The sequence below is a fragment of the Erpetoichthys calabaricus genome, chromosome 3 (genome assembly GCF_900747795.2).
Source record: "Erpetoichthys calabaricus chromosome 3, fErpCal1.3, whole genome shotgun sequence".
NCBI classification, from domain to species: Eukaryota; Metazoa; Chordata; class Cladistia; order Polypteriformes; family Polypteridae; genus Erpetoichthys; species Erpetoichthys calabaricus.
Window position 1 is genome coordinate 220,702,363 of NC_041396.2, and position 16,083 is coordinate 220,718,445.

At 39.3% G+C, this 16,083-nt stretch overlaps 1 protein-coding gene across 1 annotated transcript in view; it reads right to left on the reverse strand.

Moving 5' to 3' along the window:
- The window catches only part of LOC114649421 (G-protein coupled receptor family C group 6 member A-like), a 38,053-nt gene extending 22,210 nt beyond the window's left edge, over nucleotides 1-15,843 (reverse strand). The window contains exons 1-3 of the mRNA XM_028798913.2: nucleotides 15,644-15,843; nucleotides 10,141-10,432; nucleotides 477-1,331 (exon numbers count right to left, since the gene is read on the reverse strand). Coding sequence (XP_028654746.1) covers nucleotides 477-1,331; nucleotides 10,141-10,432; nucleotides 15,644-15,831 — 1,335 coding nt within the window. The 5' untranslated portion in view covers nucleotides 15,832-15,843. The remainder of the gene's footprint in view (nucleotides 1-476; nucleotides 1,332-10,140; nucleotides 10,433-15,643) is intronic.
- Nucleotides 15,844-16,083: the final 240 nt, after the last annotated feature.

Here is a 16,083-nt window from a genome sequence, read left to right on the forward strand (position 1 = left end):
TTATTCTAAAATATTATTCAAATATAACATTGCAAAAACTTAAACATTATATTGGATATAATAATATAATACTTCACCACAGCCCAATCAATTTTCTATCAAACACATAAATACAAATCACTTGGCACACAGAAATGGCGTTTGCAGCAACTTAAACAATGATACACTAATGCCTCATGTCAGTCGCGCGACCTGTTTAATAACGTTAAAAATGTTTCTGGGTGGAAGTCAAGCATTTTAGAATAGTGGAGGGGATAAATTATTGTTTGTTGGGTATGTTTTTTATTTACTTTTTAGTGCATTTAAGAATGGAAAACATTTCATTCTAAAATTTCATAACATCAATTTGGCACCCCCTGGATGCTGCGCCCGGGAACAGATGTCCCCCCTTGCCCACCCCCCTAGTTAAGCCACTGCTCGAAAATATGCATTAGCTCACAATGAATAAATGTATATTTTGTGAAAAATTTGTTTACCTTCCATGGTGGAAAATTTAAACTTTGGTTACAAACTGTTCCATTGCATTTTAGAAGACTTTGCAAAGCTTCGGCTATTGCCTTCACAGCTAAGTAGGTGCTGTATGTTCCTCCGTGGTCAAGATTCTCCACTAAAAAGTCATCATTTGCCTCCAATGGATTCTTAATTTTGCAAACCTCTGGTGACGCTATTTGAATTGAACTAGACTGAGCACAACCTGAAGAGCTGGACATACATTCAGAACTGTTTGTAAGATTTTCATTACAACCAAATCGACTCCTCTTATACTCTTCAATGAATGCATTTACTGCATTAGGCCCTGGTGTCAGGTTTCTTAAGTAATCTTCAAAACCATCAATTATTCCATTTTTAAAACTGAATCCAAAGATGTTTCCTACCTTATAAAAATCATTTATTTGAGCAACAATGGTAGCTGTGGACCAAGCATCACTTGCAATCCATGTTTTTGATATGTTCTGGTTGATTACCTCAGTTAAAAGTTGAATTACTAGTTCAGCTTTCATAAACACAACAATAACCTCTGCAGTGGAAGACTTTATTGTCTGTACAGCTTTTGTTATTTCCAAATTGCTGTTTGGAGTACCAACAAATGATGAAATCGTTAGCTGGTATTCAACACAAATGTCCACATTCTCTGCATTAGATAGAAAACTTCTTAAAGCCGACACACCATAGCTGTCATCACTGGAAATTATTCCAACCCAGTTCCAGTTTAAACTACTGAACAGCTGAGCCAGGGCTTCTGTCTGGTAAACATCGCTGGGCACTGTACGAAAGAAGGATGGATACCTCAGTTTGTCACTCAGATCAGGAGCAGATGAAGCATAACTTACCTAAATATTAGAAAAAATATGTATTATTAGTATACAAAGAATTTCATTCTCCTCAGACTGGCATACATAATGTCCCCTTTAGCAGTAAAACAACAAGTAATCACTTGTTTCCTTATAAGTGATAAAATAATATTGATTCAGTCTGTTGAAGAAAATATTCCAAAAATCAAAATGTTTTTGTATTTCTAATCACAATACAAGTTTCAATTATAAGCAATTCATAGCATTGAATGTATTATCTAATGCTTCATTCTGCATTGAGAGCCAGCAGGACACAGACTACAGATGTGGTGTAGAATAAGTGATAAGATTCCCTTATGAATTTAAAAATGTTTGTTACAACCCACGACTTTGCCTTATTTCCAACTTTCCATCATATGTCCAAACTCATATTTGGAAATATATTGCTTTTTGCAGTATGTTAAATTGTTTATTAAATAAACAACCTTGCACCGGACAACAACAGTAACCTCCTCCATCACTATGCTCCTCTGCCCACGAGGGTCCACCAATTCTGGCCTCAAACTAACCTTTGCTGAAGTGGTGACAGAGCTTTTAGCTGTAAAGTGGCCAGATTTTGGAATGACCTCCCTAAATTAATAAGATCAGCTGACTCAATTCATTCTATTAAGAAAAAAAATGAAACTTATTTATTCAGGATGGAGGCGGCATGGTGGCGCAGTGGTAGCACTGCTGCCTCACAGCAAGGAGACCCAGGTTCCAGGGTCTTCCCTGCATGGAGTTTGCATGTTCTCCCCATGTCTGCGTGGGTTTCCTCCGGGTGCTCCAGTTTCCTCCCACAGTCCAAAGACATGTAGGTTAGGTGCATTTGCGATTCTAAATTGTCCCTAGTGTGTGCTTGGTGTGTGAGTGTGTGTCCTGTGGTGGGTTGGCACCCTGCCAGGGATTTGTTCCTGCCTTGCACCCTGTGTTGGCTGGGATTGGCTCCAGCAGACCCCAGTGACCCTGTAGTTAGGATATAGTGGGTTGGAAAATGGATGGATGGGTGGATATTCAGGACGGCATTTAACTTACCCTGACATATTGACTCCTTCTTTCAGTTAGCACTCAGAATGATTTGTGTTCATATTACAAATTATGTTATTTGTTCATGGTCTTCTCGTAGTATTAGTATTTTTGTATTTTATTTTGTTTTATTGTCTCATACTTTGTTTCAAATCTTTGTAGAGCATTTGTTTATCTTTATTAGTGTTTTATGTTGATATTACTTATATGCACTGTTGTGCAGTATATTCCCTGTTGTTCTTTCTGAATTTTTGTGAAGTGCTTGGAGCATAAGAAAGGTGCTATATGAACAAAATGTATTCTTATTTTTATTATTTATGCCTAGTACCATAAGGTTGTTTCTGGCTGAGGGGCTAGTTGTATTGACATTGTAGTGTCCTAAGGTTGCCTTTGAGTGTTTGTGCCATGTGCAACCTGGTCTTTCTAGTTCAGAGACAAGGCTTGAAGGCTAAAGCCCCTTATTCTCACTGCAGGCAGTGTGGTGTAGTGCTTAAGGCATTGGCAACTCTTGCTACTGACACTGAGTGACTATGAGCAAGCCTCTTGACCTGCCTGTGCTCCAACTAGAAAACCAAACGAAATGTAACCAATTGTTTAATAAATGTTATAAGTCACCATGGAGCCGAATAAATAAATGCAAATACATTAAAATAAGGAACACTTTCATTTGGTTTAGCGGTGCTTGAACTTTCAGTTTGAGGTGTTTCCAGTCAAGGCTATGCAGTGCAAGCCCGTGAAGTGTGATGAATAGTCCAATATTATTAAATGTAGCCATAAGAATTTTGAAAAAATTGAAACCAGGAGATAAATGTCAGGAATAAATCAAGGAAAAAAACTACTTTGATTACAGTTGAGTAGCATCTTGATTTTCACATACCACTAAGGAGGACTGCCTGCCAGAGGTAAATTTGAAGAAGTCACCAAGGAAGTTGTATGTATGCTCCTTGCTCTTTATGAAAAATTAGCCAGTAGCATTATATCTAATTTCAAGAAGCGTAGAGTCATGCTGCGGAAAAACAGGTATGCATCTGCCATGGATTCATATGTTTATATTTTTATTGTTATTTTGCTGTTAATGTTATTTTGTTGATTCTGTTGTGTTTGAATTATAATTTTTTTGGAGTTTTACATTATTTTTGTCAATTTTGCTTATTTTTGATTTATTGTGTATTGTCTATGTAAATGTGCTTATTTTCCCTGTTTCTTGTGGGTGGAGTCCCAAGAGGTGAAGCCACCCTGACATCACGACACATGTGCCCCTTCTTGTTGCTTTATAAGTCTCCTGGGAAGACAGAAAAGCCAGAGATAATTCTTTTTACATTGAAGTATTTGTGATTATTATTGGGGGTGGGGGTGGTTCTGTTCTTTTGATTTTTTTTTCTCTTAATTATTGGATTCTTTTGCCTTTTTCTTGTTTTTTTTTTAATTCTGGCCTTATTTGTTGTTTTTAGTTAATAAATCCTTTATTCATAAAGATCTTTTGACAATTTTTAATACAAATTAATGGTTTAAGGTTATCCCTACTTCTATGGTGCGTTGTGTTATATTTTGAAGAATTTATTTTGAGGATTAATACCCTTTTCAGTCCTGTAAAGCCTCGTGCAGGCCAGTGGAACTGGGATTAATCCAATTGGAGTAAGGCCTGTTCCAGGCATGCAAAGGAAGTCTATGGAAAAGCTTCAATATATGGAAAACTTCACTTCATAACACCAACAAACATCTGGTCACATAACACTGTTGCAAGAGCGCTCCAGAGTTGTGTCCCATGTGTGCATTGTATCTAGTCTGCATGCTTCATGTGTGTTTTTTGTCCTTTTACACCAAAAAGCCATTCAGTTCCAAACCTGAGGTGATATATTTCAATTTAAGAATTTAATAGCCAATATATTTTCCTGTACAGTGGGTAATTGCTTGAGTGAACTTAGGAGTTCCAAAGCATGTAAGGCCCAAAAGTTTCAAAAGCAGTTCCAATAATTCCCACTTGGAGGGAAAACACAATCAAATTCCCTGGTTAGATACAAACAGGAACTGAAAAATCTTTATAAGATAAAAAATGCATTCTTCAGAAAATGTGAATTTTGATTTATAGGGCAGTGGGCAGGTAGCCAAGGCATAGTACACAAAGCGCATAATACATGAAAATAACATTAATATAAAACAATGCCTCCTCCTCGAGCCGCCACCTTATCGTGTTGGAGGGATTTGCGTGTCTCAATGATCCCAGGAGCTCTGTTGCCTCTGGTTGGGTCACCCAAGGCAAACTGGTCCTAGGTGAGGGATGAGACAAAGAGCGGTTCAGAAAACCTACTATGATGAATAAAAACTTTGGATGGCGTTTTCCCTCGCCCAGATGCGGACCACCGGGGCCCCCTCTGGAGTCAGGCCTGGTGGCCAGGCCTATACCCATGGGGCTCGGCCGGGAACAGCCCGAAGAGGCAATGTGGGTCCCTCTTCCCATGGGCTCACCACCTGTAGGAGGGGCATAGGAGGTTGGGTACAGTGTGTCGAGTGGTGGCCGAAGGCTGGGACCATGGCGGTCCGATCCTCGCCTAAAGAAGCTGGCTCTTGGAACGTGGAATGTCACCTCTCTGAAGGGGAAGGAGCCTGAGCTAGTGCGCGAGGTTGAGAGGTTCCGGCTAGATATTGTCGGGCTCACCTCGACGCAAAGCATGGACTCTGGAACCAATCTCCTTGAGAGGGGCTGGACTCTCTACCACTCTAGAGTTGCCCCCAGTGAGAGGCGCCAAGTGGGTGTGGGCATACTTATTGCCCCCCGACTTGGAGCCTGTTCATTGGGGTTTACCCCAGTAGATGAAAGGGTAGCCTCCCTCCGCCTTCAGGTGGGGGGACGGATCCTAACTGTTGTTTGCTCGTATGCGGTGAACAGCAGTCTGGAGTGCCCACCCTTTTTGGAGTCCCTGGAGGGGGTGCTAGAGGGCACAATATCTGGGGACTCTCTCGTTCTGCTGGGAGACTTCAGTGCTCACATAGGTAATGACAGTGAGAACTGGAAGGGTGTGATTGGGAGGAATGGCCCCCCCAATCTGAACCCGAGCGGTGTTTTGTTATTGGACTTCTGTGCTCATCACGGATTGTCCATAACGAACAACATGTTCAAGCATAGGGGTATCCATATGTGCACCTGGCACCAGGACACCCTAGCCTCAATTCGATGATCGGCTTTGTGGTCGTGTCGTCAGACTGGCGGCCACATGTCTTGGACACTCGAGTGAAGAGAGGTGTGGAGCTGTCAACTGATCACCATCTGATCACCACCTGGTGAGTTGGATTCGATGGTGGGGGTAGCTGTCAATCAGGCCTGGTAGGCCCAAATGTATTGTGAGGATCTGCTGGGAACGTCTGGCAGAGTCCCCTGTCAGAAGTTATTTCAACTCCCACCTCCGGCAGAACTTTGACCATGTACCGAAGGAGGTGGGTGGACATTGAATATGAATGGGCTATGTTCCATACTTCTATTGTTGAGGCGGCTGACCGGAGCTGTGGCCGAAAGGTGGTCGGTGCCTGTAATGGCAGCAATCCCCGAACCCATTGGTGGACACCGGCGGTGAGGGATGCCGTCAAGCTGAAGTAGGAGTTCTACAGGACCCTTTTGTCCTGTGGGACTCCAGAGGACGCTAATAGGTACCAGCAGGCCAAGTGGAATGCGGCTTTGGTGGTTGCTGAGGTAAAAACCTGGGTGTGGGAGGAGTTTGGGGAGGCCATGGAGAACGACTTCCGGATGGCTTCAAGGAGATTCTGGTCCACCATCCGGTGTCTCAGGAGGGGAAAGCGGTGCAGTGTCTACACTGTGTATGGTGGGGATGGTGCGCTTCTGACCTCAACTCAGGTCGTTGTGGGTTGGTGGGGGGAGTACTTGGCAGACCTCCTCAATCCCAATGAGGAAGCAGAGCTTGGGGACTCAGAGGTGGGCCCTCCCATCTCTGTGACTGAGGTCACCAAGGTGGTCAAAAAACTCCTTGGTGGCAGGGCCCCGGGTGTGGATGAGATATGCCCAGAGTTCCTCAAGGCTCTGGATGTTGTAGGACTGTCTTGGTTGACATGCCTCTGCAACATTGCATGGACATCGCGGACAGTACTCTGGATTGGTAGACCGGGGTGGTGGTCCCCCTCTTCAAGAAGGGGGACTGGAGGGTGTATTCCAACTTCAGAGGGATCACACTCCTCAGCCTCCCTGGAAAAGTCTATTTGTGGGTCCTAGAGAGGAGGGTCCGTCAGATAGTCAAACCTCGGATTCAGGAGGAACAGTGTGGTTTTCGTCCTAGTCGCGGAACAGTGGACCAGCTCTACACCCTTGGCAGGGTCCTGGAGGGTGCATGGGAGTTTGCCCAACCGTCTACATGTATTTTGTGGACTTGGAAAAGGCATTCAACCATGTCCCTCGGGGAGTCCTGTGGGGGGGTGCTCCGAGAGTATGGGGTACCGGAACCCCTGATAAGGTCTGTTCGGTCCCTGTACAACCGGTGTCAGAGCTTGGTCCACAGTAAGTCGAACCCGTTTCCGGTGAGAGTTGGACTCCACCAGGGCTGCCATTTGTCACCGATTCTGTTCATAATTTTTATGGACAGAATTTCTAGGCGCAGCCAGGGCATTGGGGGTCCGGTTTGGTGGGCTCAGGATTGGATCACTGATTTTTGCAGATGAATTTGTCCTGTTTGCTTCATCAGGCCGTGATCTTCAGCTCTCTCTGGATCGGTTCGCAGCCAAGTGTGAAGCGGGTGGAATGGTAATCAGTACCTCCAAATCAAAGACCATGCTCCTCAGCCGGAAAAGGGTGGAGTGCCCTCTCAGGGTTGGGAGCGAGATCCTGCTCCAAGTGGAGGAGTTCAAGGATCTCGGGGTCTTGTTCACAAGTGAGGGAGGAATGGAGCAGGAGATCGATAGGCGGATTGGTGTGGCATCCATAGTGATGCGGGCTCTGCATTGGTCTGTCGTGGCGAAAAAGGAGCTAAGCCATAAGGCAAAGCTCTCAATTTACTGTTCGATCTACGTTCCTACCCTCACCTATGGTCATGAGCTATGTGTAGTGACCAAAAGAACAAGATCACGAATACAAGCTGCTGCCCCCGCGACCCGATCTCAGATAAGCGGAAGAGGATGGATGGATGGATGGATGGATATAAAAAAATGCCCCCTAAGTAAACAAAAGGTAAATAAACTAAGAACTTCAGCCAGTAGAGGAATCCCAAGGCGCTCAGTTAACTTAACATTTTAAATAATGATGTTGGAGGGTATCACAATGATCTAATGACAATCAAGAAAGACTAGAAACTAGGATTTCATTGTTTTTTGTGATGCAAACAGTGCAAAAATTTGCAGATTTCACTAGTCATTAGCAGAAGAGGGACATATATTAATAAGTAAGTTAATGCTAATGTTAGAGAAGTCTGCACACATACAGGAAAATACTGTTATTATCCAACCAAACTTCATGCCAAAATGCCACTACTTTGTTTCCTTTCCGCTTTTCAAAGATGTAAATGTAAGTTTGGTTGGTAGCTTTAAATTGGCCCTCTGTGATTCTGGCCAAGTGAGTGGTTGTGCCTTGCGATGACTTGACTTCTCATTCAGGGTTTGTGACTGGCACCCATATCTGCTTGGATAGGCTTCAGTTCTATAATTGGAGCTCAAAAAATGGAGGTATGGATTTAATAGAATTCTTAAAACAGAGAGACAGAATAAATTATGATTTTACTAGCAGAGTCCATCAGTCTTTTATTAACTTTTGGAATAATTATTTAATTATGTTTTCTTGTAAAACTTTTTTTTTTTCAAAACCAAGAACTTTGTTTGCATAATACCCAGGTAATAATACAGAACCCTCCAAGGCAAAACAGTTACTGAAGAATTTCAATGAAGTTCCTGAGAACAACACAAAAGATGTCAGTTTCTCAGATTTCCATGTTTTTTAAACACCTATCATGTTTACAAGAGATTTTTAATAACTAAGGCCATTAAAAGCTGTAGCCCTAGGTTGAATTAAGAAACAAAGTTTCACCAATACATACATTTACCAAAACTGAATTATCCAATTTTAGAATTGTGGAGGCGGCATTGTGGCGAAGTGGGTAGCGCTGCTGCCTCGCAGTTGGGAGACCTGCGTACCTGGGTTCGCTTCCTGGGTCCTCCCTGCGTGGAGTTTGCATGTTCTCCCCGTGTCTGCGTGGGTTTCCTCCGGGCGCTCCGGTTTCCTCCCACAGTCCAAAGACATTCAGGTTAGGTGGATTGGCGATTCTACATTGGCCCTAGTGTGTGCTTGGTGTGTGGGTGTGTTTGTGTGTGTCCTGTGGTGGGTTGGCACCCTGCCTGGGATTGGTTCCTGCCTTGTGCCCTGTGTTGGCTGGGATTGGCTCCAGCAGACCCCCGTGACCCTGTGTTCGGATTCAGCGGGTTGGTAAATGGATGGATGGATAGAATTGTGGAATGTTGAAAAATTCACAGCAATGCTCACTTGTGTCAGGTCTGTTTAGAGCAGCCAATCATTTTAACTTGAAAGTCTTTAGGATTTAAGAAGAACCCTGGAGTGTACTCATAAAAATGTAAAGAGAATGTTCTCATAGACATGTAGAATGTACAGATTCCAGATAGTGGCCAGCCTGGGATTAAAACACAGTCTCTTGCTGCTGTGAGACAGCAGTGGTGGCCACTGTGTCATTGTGCTGATTATGTTATTTTTACATGAATCAATAGGCTGAAATAAAAAAGGGTAAACATAGGTTAAGTAGAAAATTGAACTTTCCCCACATCTTTTCATTTACATAATATGCAGTTTCCTATTACTGTCACCTTCTGTTTTAAAAATAACAATAGCATTTCTCAGGTATATTGTATCTCATACTTTATTTTGACCATCCTGAAATTGCAATCAGATGTGTCATAAGTTTCTCGTGTTTAAGAAGTGCTGTCATCAGCTTTCTAATGTTCGCTGGGTTGATTTTGGTCAGATGCCAAATAATGTGTCGCTGATAAAATGCAATGCCATTTTGGAGAGATTGTATCATGAAAATTTTAACTCGGTAACAAAGGATGCCTAAGCCAAGGTTTTGTGAAGAGGATATGGCCAGTGGTGAGTTTCATTTCCTCAGGACTCTATGGACATTGATGTGACAAATCCTTGAAAAAATAGGGTTTCTTTTATGATATTATTGCAACATTACAGACCTTGACAGTATCTTAAGTCAGCTTTTTCTAGTGAAGGACCATAGCAGGTCAGAAAGGATATCTTGATTTGGAAGACCCAACTCTGAATCAACCACAAGTCAACATTTTTTAGCAGAACAATGTAGTGCTTAACCAAGTAGAATGCCTGAGGAAACTTGTGTATCCATACAGGCAGTGACAAATGTTTGTTACATATTATAAGGCAGCCTAAATAACCAAACTATTTAATACACTGAAATTGTAATATATTAAAGGTGCATTTACTATTTTCACTATTAGAAATAATTAGAGGCAGCAAGGGGTTCTTGGCTTGTGCTGTCCCATGAGGCTAAATTCAAATCCCAGCTCTATTATCACCTCCGCTGAATTTACACTACATATTTACAGTATCCCTTGTCTCAATGCATTTTTCTTTGGGTAATACTGCTTGCCTCCCAAATCTCAAAGATTTGTCTGTTAGGTTGTGTGGCAGCTCAGGGTGGGTTCTGTGTGAACAGGTCAGAGTCTTCCTTTGCACTGGATGCAGAATGGGTGGGCTAAAATTCCACCAGTCTCTAAAAAATTACTTCAGTAAAAGGATAGATGGATAACAATGTCTTCTTACCTGTGGCATCAGGAACCGACTTAAAATATTAGCTACTGCAATCGATTCCTCTGAGTAGCCTGCTCCAATTACAGCTTTCACCATTGGCAAGTAATCTTCATAACTGCAGCTTATTGGCAAGGTGCCGTTTTTTGATAAGAAGCCTAATGTTGCTTGAATTGCTTTACTTGCTGATGCACAGGTGGAGCATATTATATATCCCAGTCTAATTCCAGGTAAGAGATTTTGCTCATTTATGCTGTCAATGGTATACACCATAGCAAGACTTCTAACAAATGATTTGATATCCAATCTAAAAATGATAAAGAATGCAATATATTAACATGAATTGTGTAAAGAGATTAATTTCAGAATGTAAAAGGTAAAAAAATGTAAAAAAAAATAAAGAAGCATTGTGAAATTATTACATGAATTCTTAAAGAAAATATTTTTTTTTATCATCAACAACAAGAGCAACAACAACATTTATTTACACAGCACATTTTCATACACGAAAACAGGCTAAAGTGCTTTCCAATAATAAAAACAAAACAGATCAACTTTAAAATGCATTAGTACAAAGAAAATGAATGGCCTCTTAACCCTTTGCATTATAAAAATACTTTTAATCATTGTCAAGTGTGCAATATTAGTAAGGTAAACTTTGATGACCTTGCGTGAGACTAGCCAGTATTAGAGTCCACATTTATTTAGAAAAGAAGGGATTTTCTCTTATTAACCTCAAGTGCCCCTTGTCTGTTGTAAAGTTTACCACTCTTTCATTTTTATGTTTTCAATTTTTTACAAAACGGTTGCACCTCCCTACTACTGTTGTTTTCCTCGAGCGTATATTTCAATAATTTATTCTAGGAATACAGGGTTACCCAAATATGATGGTAGTAAAATAAAATATAACATATATCCCTGTTGCTCTTAAAATGCAATGGGTATTACTAATTTAACTTACTCTCTGCATTTCTGGCTATTTGTAAAGTCATGTACACTGTCATTGAATGTTTGATGTTCCTTTCCTTAATCCTCACAATGTATTTGAGCGCTGACTCAGTGCTGTGTCTTCTTGAACCTTTTTAACACCCCTTTTTAGGTGCCCCCAGAAATGAGATTTTTCTCCCCAAACCTATTTTATATTGATTGACCATTTTAACATGTGATAGTGATAATTCAGATTTTCAGATTAGATGACATTTTAAATGGAGTGTAAAATCTACTTAAAAATAGAGAGTAAAACCTACTAAAGTAGATAGATAGATAGATAGATAGATAGATAGATAGATAGATAGATAGATAGATAGATAGATAGATAGATAGATAGATAGATAGATAGATAGATAGATAGATAGATAGATAGATAGATAGATAGATAGATAGATAGATAGATAGATAGATAGATTTATTTGTCGTAAGATAGATGTATTTGTCTTAAGGGAAAATTTAACTTTTACAGAAACTCAAGAAATATAGAAATATGTTGAGTCAAAATGAATCCATAGGACAGTGCTGTGATTAAAATGTGTTGTGGCTGTACAGAAAGAAGATATTTGGAAACTTTTTCTTTCTGTAAAGTCAGGATGGTTTACTAAAAGCCTTTTTAATCTTATGCTAAAGAGATACCATTTATGATATTTTCTATTAATTTGGAGACATGCAGGAAAAGTCACAAAGTTTCAGCTTGAACAGAGAGTTTTTACTGATTTCCAACAAAAAATGGTTCATAGTTGACCCATTCAGGGATATTTGGAATAAAGCCCCTGTTGCAGTTCTACTTTTGCATAATACAGGGATTTTTCACAGACACAACAAGCTAGTTGAATTCACACTAGACAGCATTCTTGTTCTCAGCCTATTTTACCAGGCCTCAACAATTTTCACTACCCAGTCCCCTTTTCCTTATTCATTATGTTCTTGTGGTCACAGCAACCTGTTAATACACCACAAAGCTTCTGGGAAGGTAAATTGTGTGTCTACGAGACAAAGAATATCCCATTGTGAAGAACTGCATTTCATTGAAATGACTTGGGGCCAGCAAACCTTCTTTCTCAAGTTTTTTGTCTGATTATAAGTGTTTCCTTTTGCAACTTACAGTTGCCAGCTTCACTGCCCATTGCTGCTACTCTAGTTTTCTTGCTCTGTGTTATAGACAATAGGGGGCATTTTTGCCAGCTTCAGAATTTGAGTCTAACCAAAAAGCTGGTCTCAAAATGATATTAATGCCTGATAGCCAGAACCAAAATCTCTGCTAATGGGACAGGAATGAAGACATGAAGCATTATAAAATTATATTTGATCATATATAGGCCTACATACTTTATTTACTTTACAAAAATGAATAATCAGTAGTTACCAGGAAAAGAAAGAGGACAATTCTTGGAGGGAATACTTTGTGTCAGTCTAAAGTACAGATACAGTATCAAAAAGAAACATTGCCTACGTAACCTAATAATTTGTAATACAGCATGAATTAAATAACTTACTGAACATATAAGATTATGAACAGCATTAATCATCCAGAAATTTGCTTATTAAAATATCCATTGTACCAAAACATCAGTAGGAAAGAATGGGAAATAATAGTAGTGATACATCAAAGACAAAATAGACTGTTATGATGGGGTGATGCTATAGTCCCCAAAGCAGTTTGTTTAGTTCAAATGTTGAAGAGAATAATATAAAAGTCTCCATGGTTGTGTAATGAACAGTTGCAGCAGGACAAGCAATACTTTGCCTTCTTACTCTACTTCTCAAAAATTCTGGACTGTTATTCATCTTCCATTTGGTGTTCCATAAGATGTTTCAAACATTTTCCCTGTCAAAATCTATGGTGTAACTCCATATCTTGAGGTGGTGGGTGTTCCGACATTGAATGGGAATTGAAAGAAATATTACGACAAATTTTAAATACTAGGAGATGAGAGATAACATCAAAGTCAAATGGGCAGATGTGAAAACCAAAATTAACCAATTGTATCTTGCAACAAAAACCCAATGCATAAAGTAATAATCAAATTTGTGAATTCTTTCAAAAACTTCCATCTTGCCTGAAGAAGGGGCCTGAGTTGCCTCGAAAGCTTGCATATTGTAATCTTTCTAGTTAGCCAATAAAAGGTGTCATTTTGCTTGGCTTTTCTCAACTAGGAAATTAGAAATGCTATTGCACAGAGATTTGTTTTTTTATTCAGAAACTTCAACAAAGTGGATAGTGCATCGAAATCGCAAATAAGAACAAGCCAATTACTTTCTGCTGTCATGTGGTAGCAACTGAGCACTGTTACAATCAACATATAGCTCAAAATGGCAGTGCCATTTAAGAAACAAAATGATGGCACAAAAAAAATTAAAATATAATTTTTCAGCTACAGAAAGAATTGCAAACAGGCAAGAAATTAATACAAAATGAAATTGTTTATACTAAGAAACTCTGAAGTTCATGGCTATATGAGGGTAAATGGGGTTTCATACCAAGCAGCTTGAAATTTTTTAATCTTATTTGAAGTTTGAACTGTAATACCTTGTTCTTACATAACATGGGTACTGCCAGTTCAGCCATTGGTATATGCATAGTGACGATACTGCAACCAGAAAAGTGTCCATAGAGACCAGTTCAACACTAGAAAATATGATGTCATCAAAAATAATAATGCAAAATTTCTGAGGTGTGTAAGCAGTAATTCTTAAGGCCAGATGCCCATTCTAATATCACCCTTCTGTAGTCACAGGAATAAACAAAAATAATGTGAAATAATAAACACAAATTTATTATATGGAGTTTATATCTGGAAAAAATATGCTGAACATGTCAAAATGGTTTCATGCACTTGTAGATTATGATATATGTTACCACCCATAAAGGAGTTCCTAAACTATTTGTCTATAGCACCCATCTTGCTTTTACATTTTCAAAGTGAAATTAAACACTGCATTTTCATGTGGCTTCACTGAGTTCTATTATCATCACTTATCTTTGTTTACTTTGGGCAATAGTTGATGATACTAGTCATTAATTCTACAAGGAAAATGATGCCGAAATAACTGCTCGCGTTTCCATTCTCAGACAGGATGCATCGTGAGAATCTGAACTATACTGGAATCTAGTTCAACATACAAATTCAAATCTTGTTTTCAACCCAAGGACTGGATTTCTAGGAAAGAAAACTGGACTATGGCCAGATGAGAATGGTTTTGTAAATGTACCTAAAGTGACCCATTTACCAGACTGGATAAAATCCAGATAACACTGTGCTCTTTAAGCTGCTGAGAAATCTCATTCTGTGGAGACTGGTAAAACTGTCTTTCTCAATCCACCTTTTTTACTCCTTATATTAAATATAATTTAGATGAATGTTATTCTGTAAAAGTTTTTTTTAAATATACGTTTATTTACATTCTTTGCCTGGATGGAGACAGTTCATTATTATTATTTTTGTTGTTGTTGGCTAACTCCATTAGAAAATACATAGTATTTTAACATCAATTTTCTTATGTTGTAGCACAAGTGACATACAGTGAGTTTGAGACTGAACTTTCATTTTGGTGGTTGAAAGTCAAATATTTTAGCCACTAGACTACACAAGGTTCAAGAGTAAACCAAGAGAGAAAAAAAGCAACTCTTTTCAAAATGACTTGACATTGTTAGCTTACTGTGTAATAAGTCAAGGCATTCCAGTTTCATGTTACAGTACCTATGCTGGATTGGGTTAGTTACAGCAAAGTCAGACATAGCAGTGATTAAAGTAATATGACTCTCCAATTTAAAAAATAAGTAATTAAACACTTGAACAACTAAAATATTCTAATTTTAATTAAACATCACGTGTTCTGAACTTTTCATACAATCTGCACACCAACTGCATTGAAAAGCAATGATTTTGAAATATTGTTGTTTGTTTTTTAAAGCCTTGCATGGACTTGCTCCAAAATACATCTGTGACCTTCTACTTGGCACTGAGAGCACTGAGGTCATCTGCACAACTTCTCCTCGTAGTTCCCAGATCTTGGCTGACATCTAGGGGATACTGAGCTTTCTCAGGTACTGCTCCTAGGCTTTGGAATGACCTGCCTTTCTACATCAGGTCTTCATCCTTTATTGCGGTTTTGAAAAGTCGTCTTAAGACCTACTTGTTTTCTTCCGCCTTTCACGGTGTATAATGGGATTCTGGGGGATGTTTTATTTGGTCTGCTTCTGTATTATTGTTTGTATTGTGTTTATTTTAATGCTTCTTTGTGCAGCACTTTGGTGCAACTTCTGTTGTTTTAAATGTGCTTTCATAAATAAATAATCTAATTTAATCTAATTGCTTTAAATCAATGATACTATTTAAATGGATTTTTTCTATGAAAACCATGTCATTTTACATAACAAAATCATATTATCTTTAAAATCCCAGCTGTCTGATACAGCCTTATCATTTACATTTTCAATATGTACACTTTATATACACCTATTCTCTTGCTGTTCTCTTACAATACAGTCATCAGAATAAATATTTTACAAATGAATTACACTTACTGTGCACAGCTTAAGCTTACAGGTTCAGAGTAATTTGACAGATTTTCCACCTTTGCGTAGTAAGGAAAAAGTCCTCCTAGGAGTATATCACCAGGTGCAAAAGCACCACAGTCTTCAGGAGAAAAATCACACGAGTCAGCAAACTGAACAAACATGCAGGATGCAAGTATAACTTTACAGAGGTCCATTGCGTGTCTGCGTTTATGAATAGAGTAATGCTGCTCATACAGAATGCTTCCTCTAAAATAGATTTGCTGCAGGGGGAGGAGTTGCCCTGACAATTCTTAGCACTAAATACATTGAACAACTAAAATGATTTGCTATCTCAAAGCACTTTAAAGAATAGTTCAACTTGTTATCTTTTTGACAAAATTAATTCCAAAATAGTTTAGGAAAATTGTAATTGGTTTAAATGATGCATCACATTCATGTCACATGAA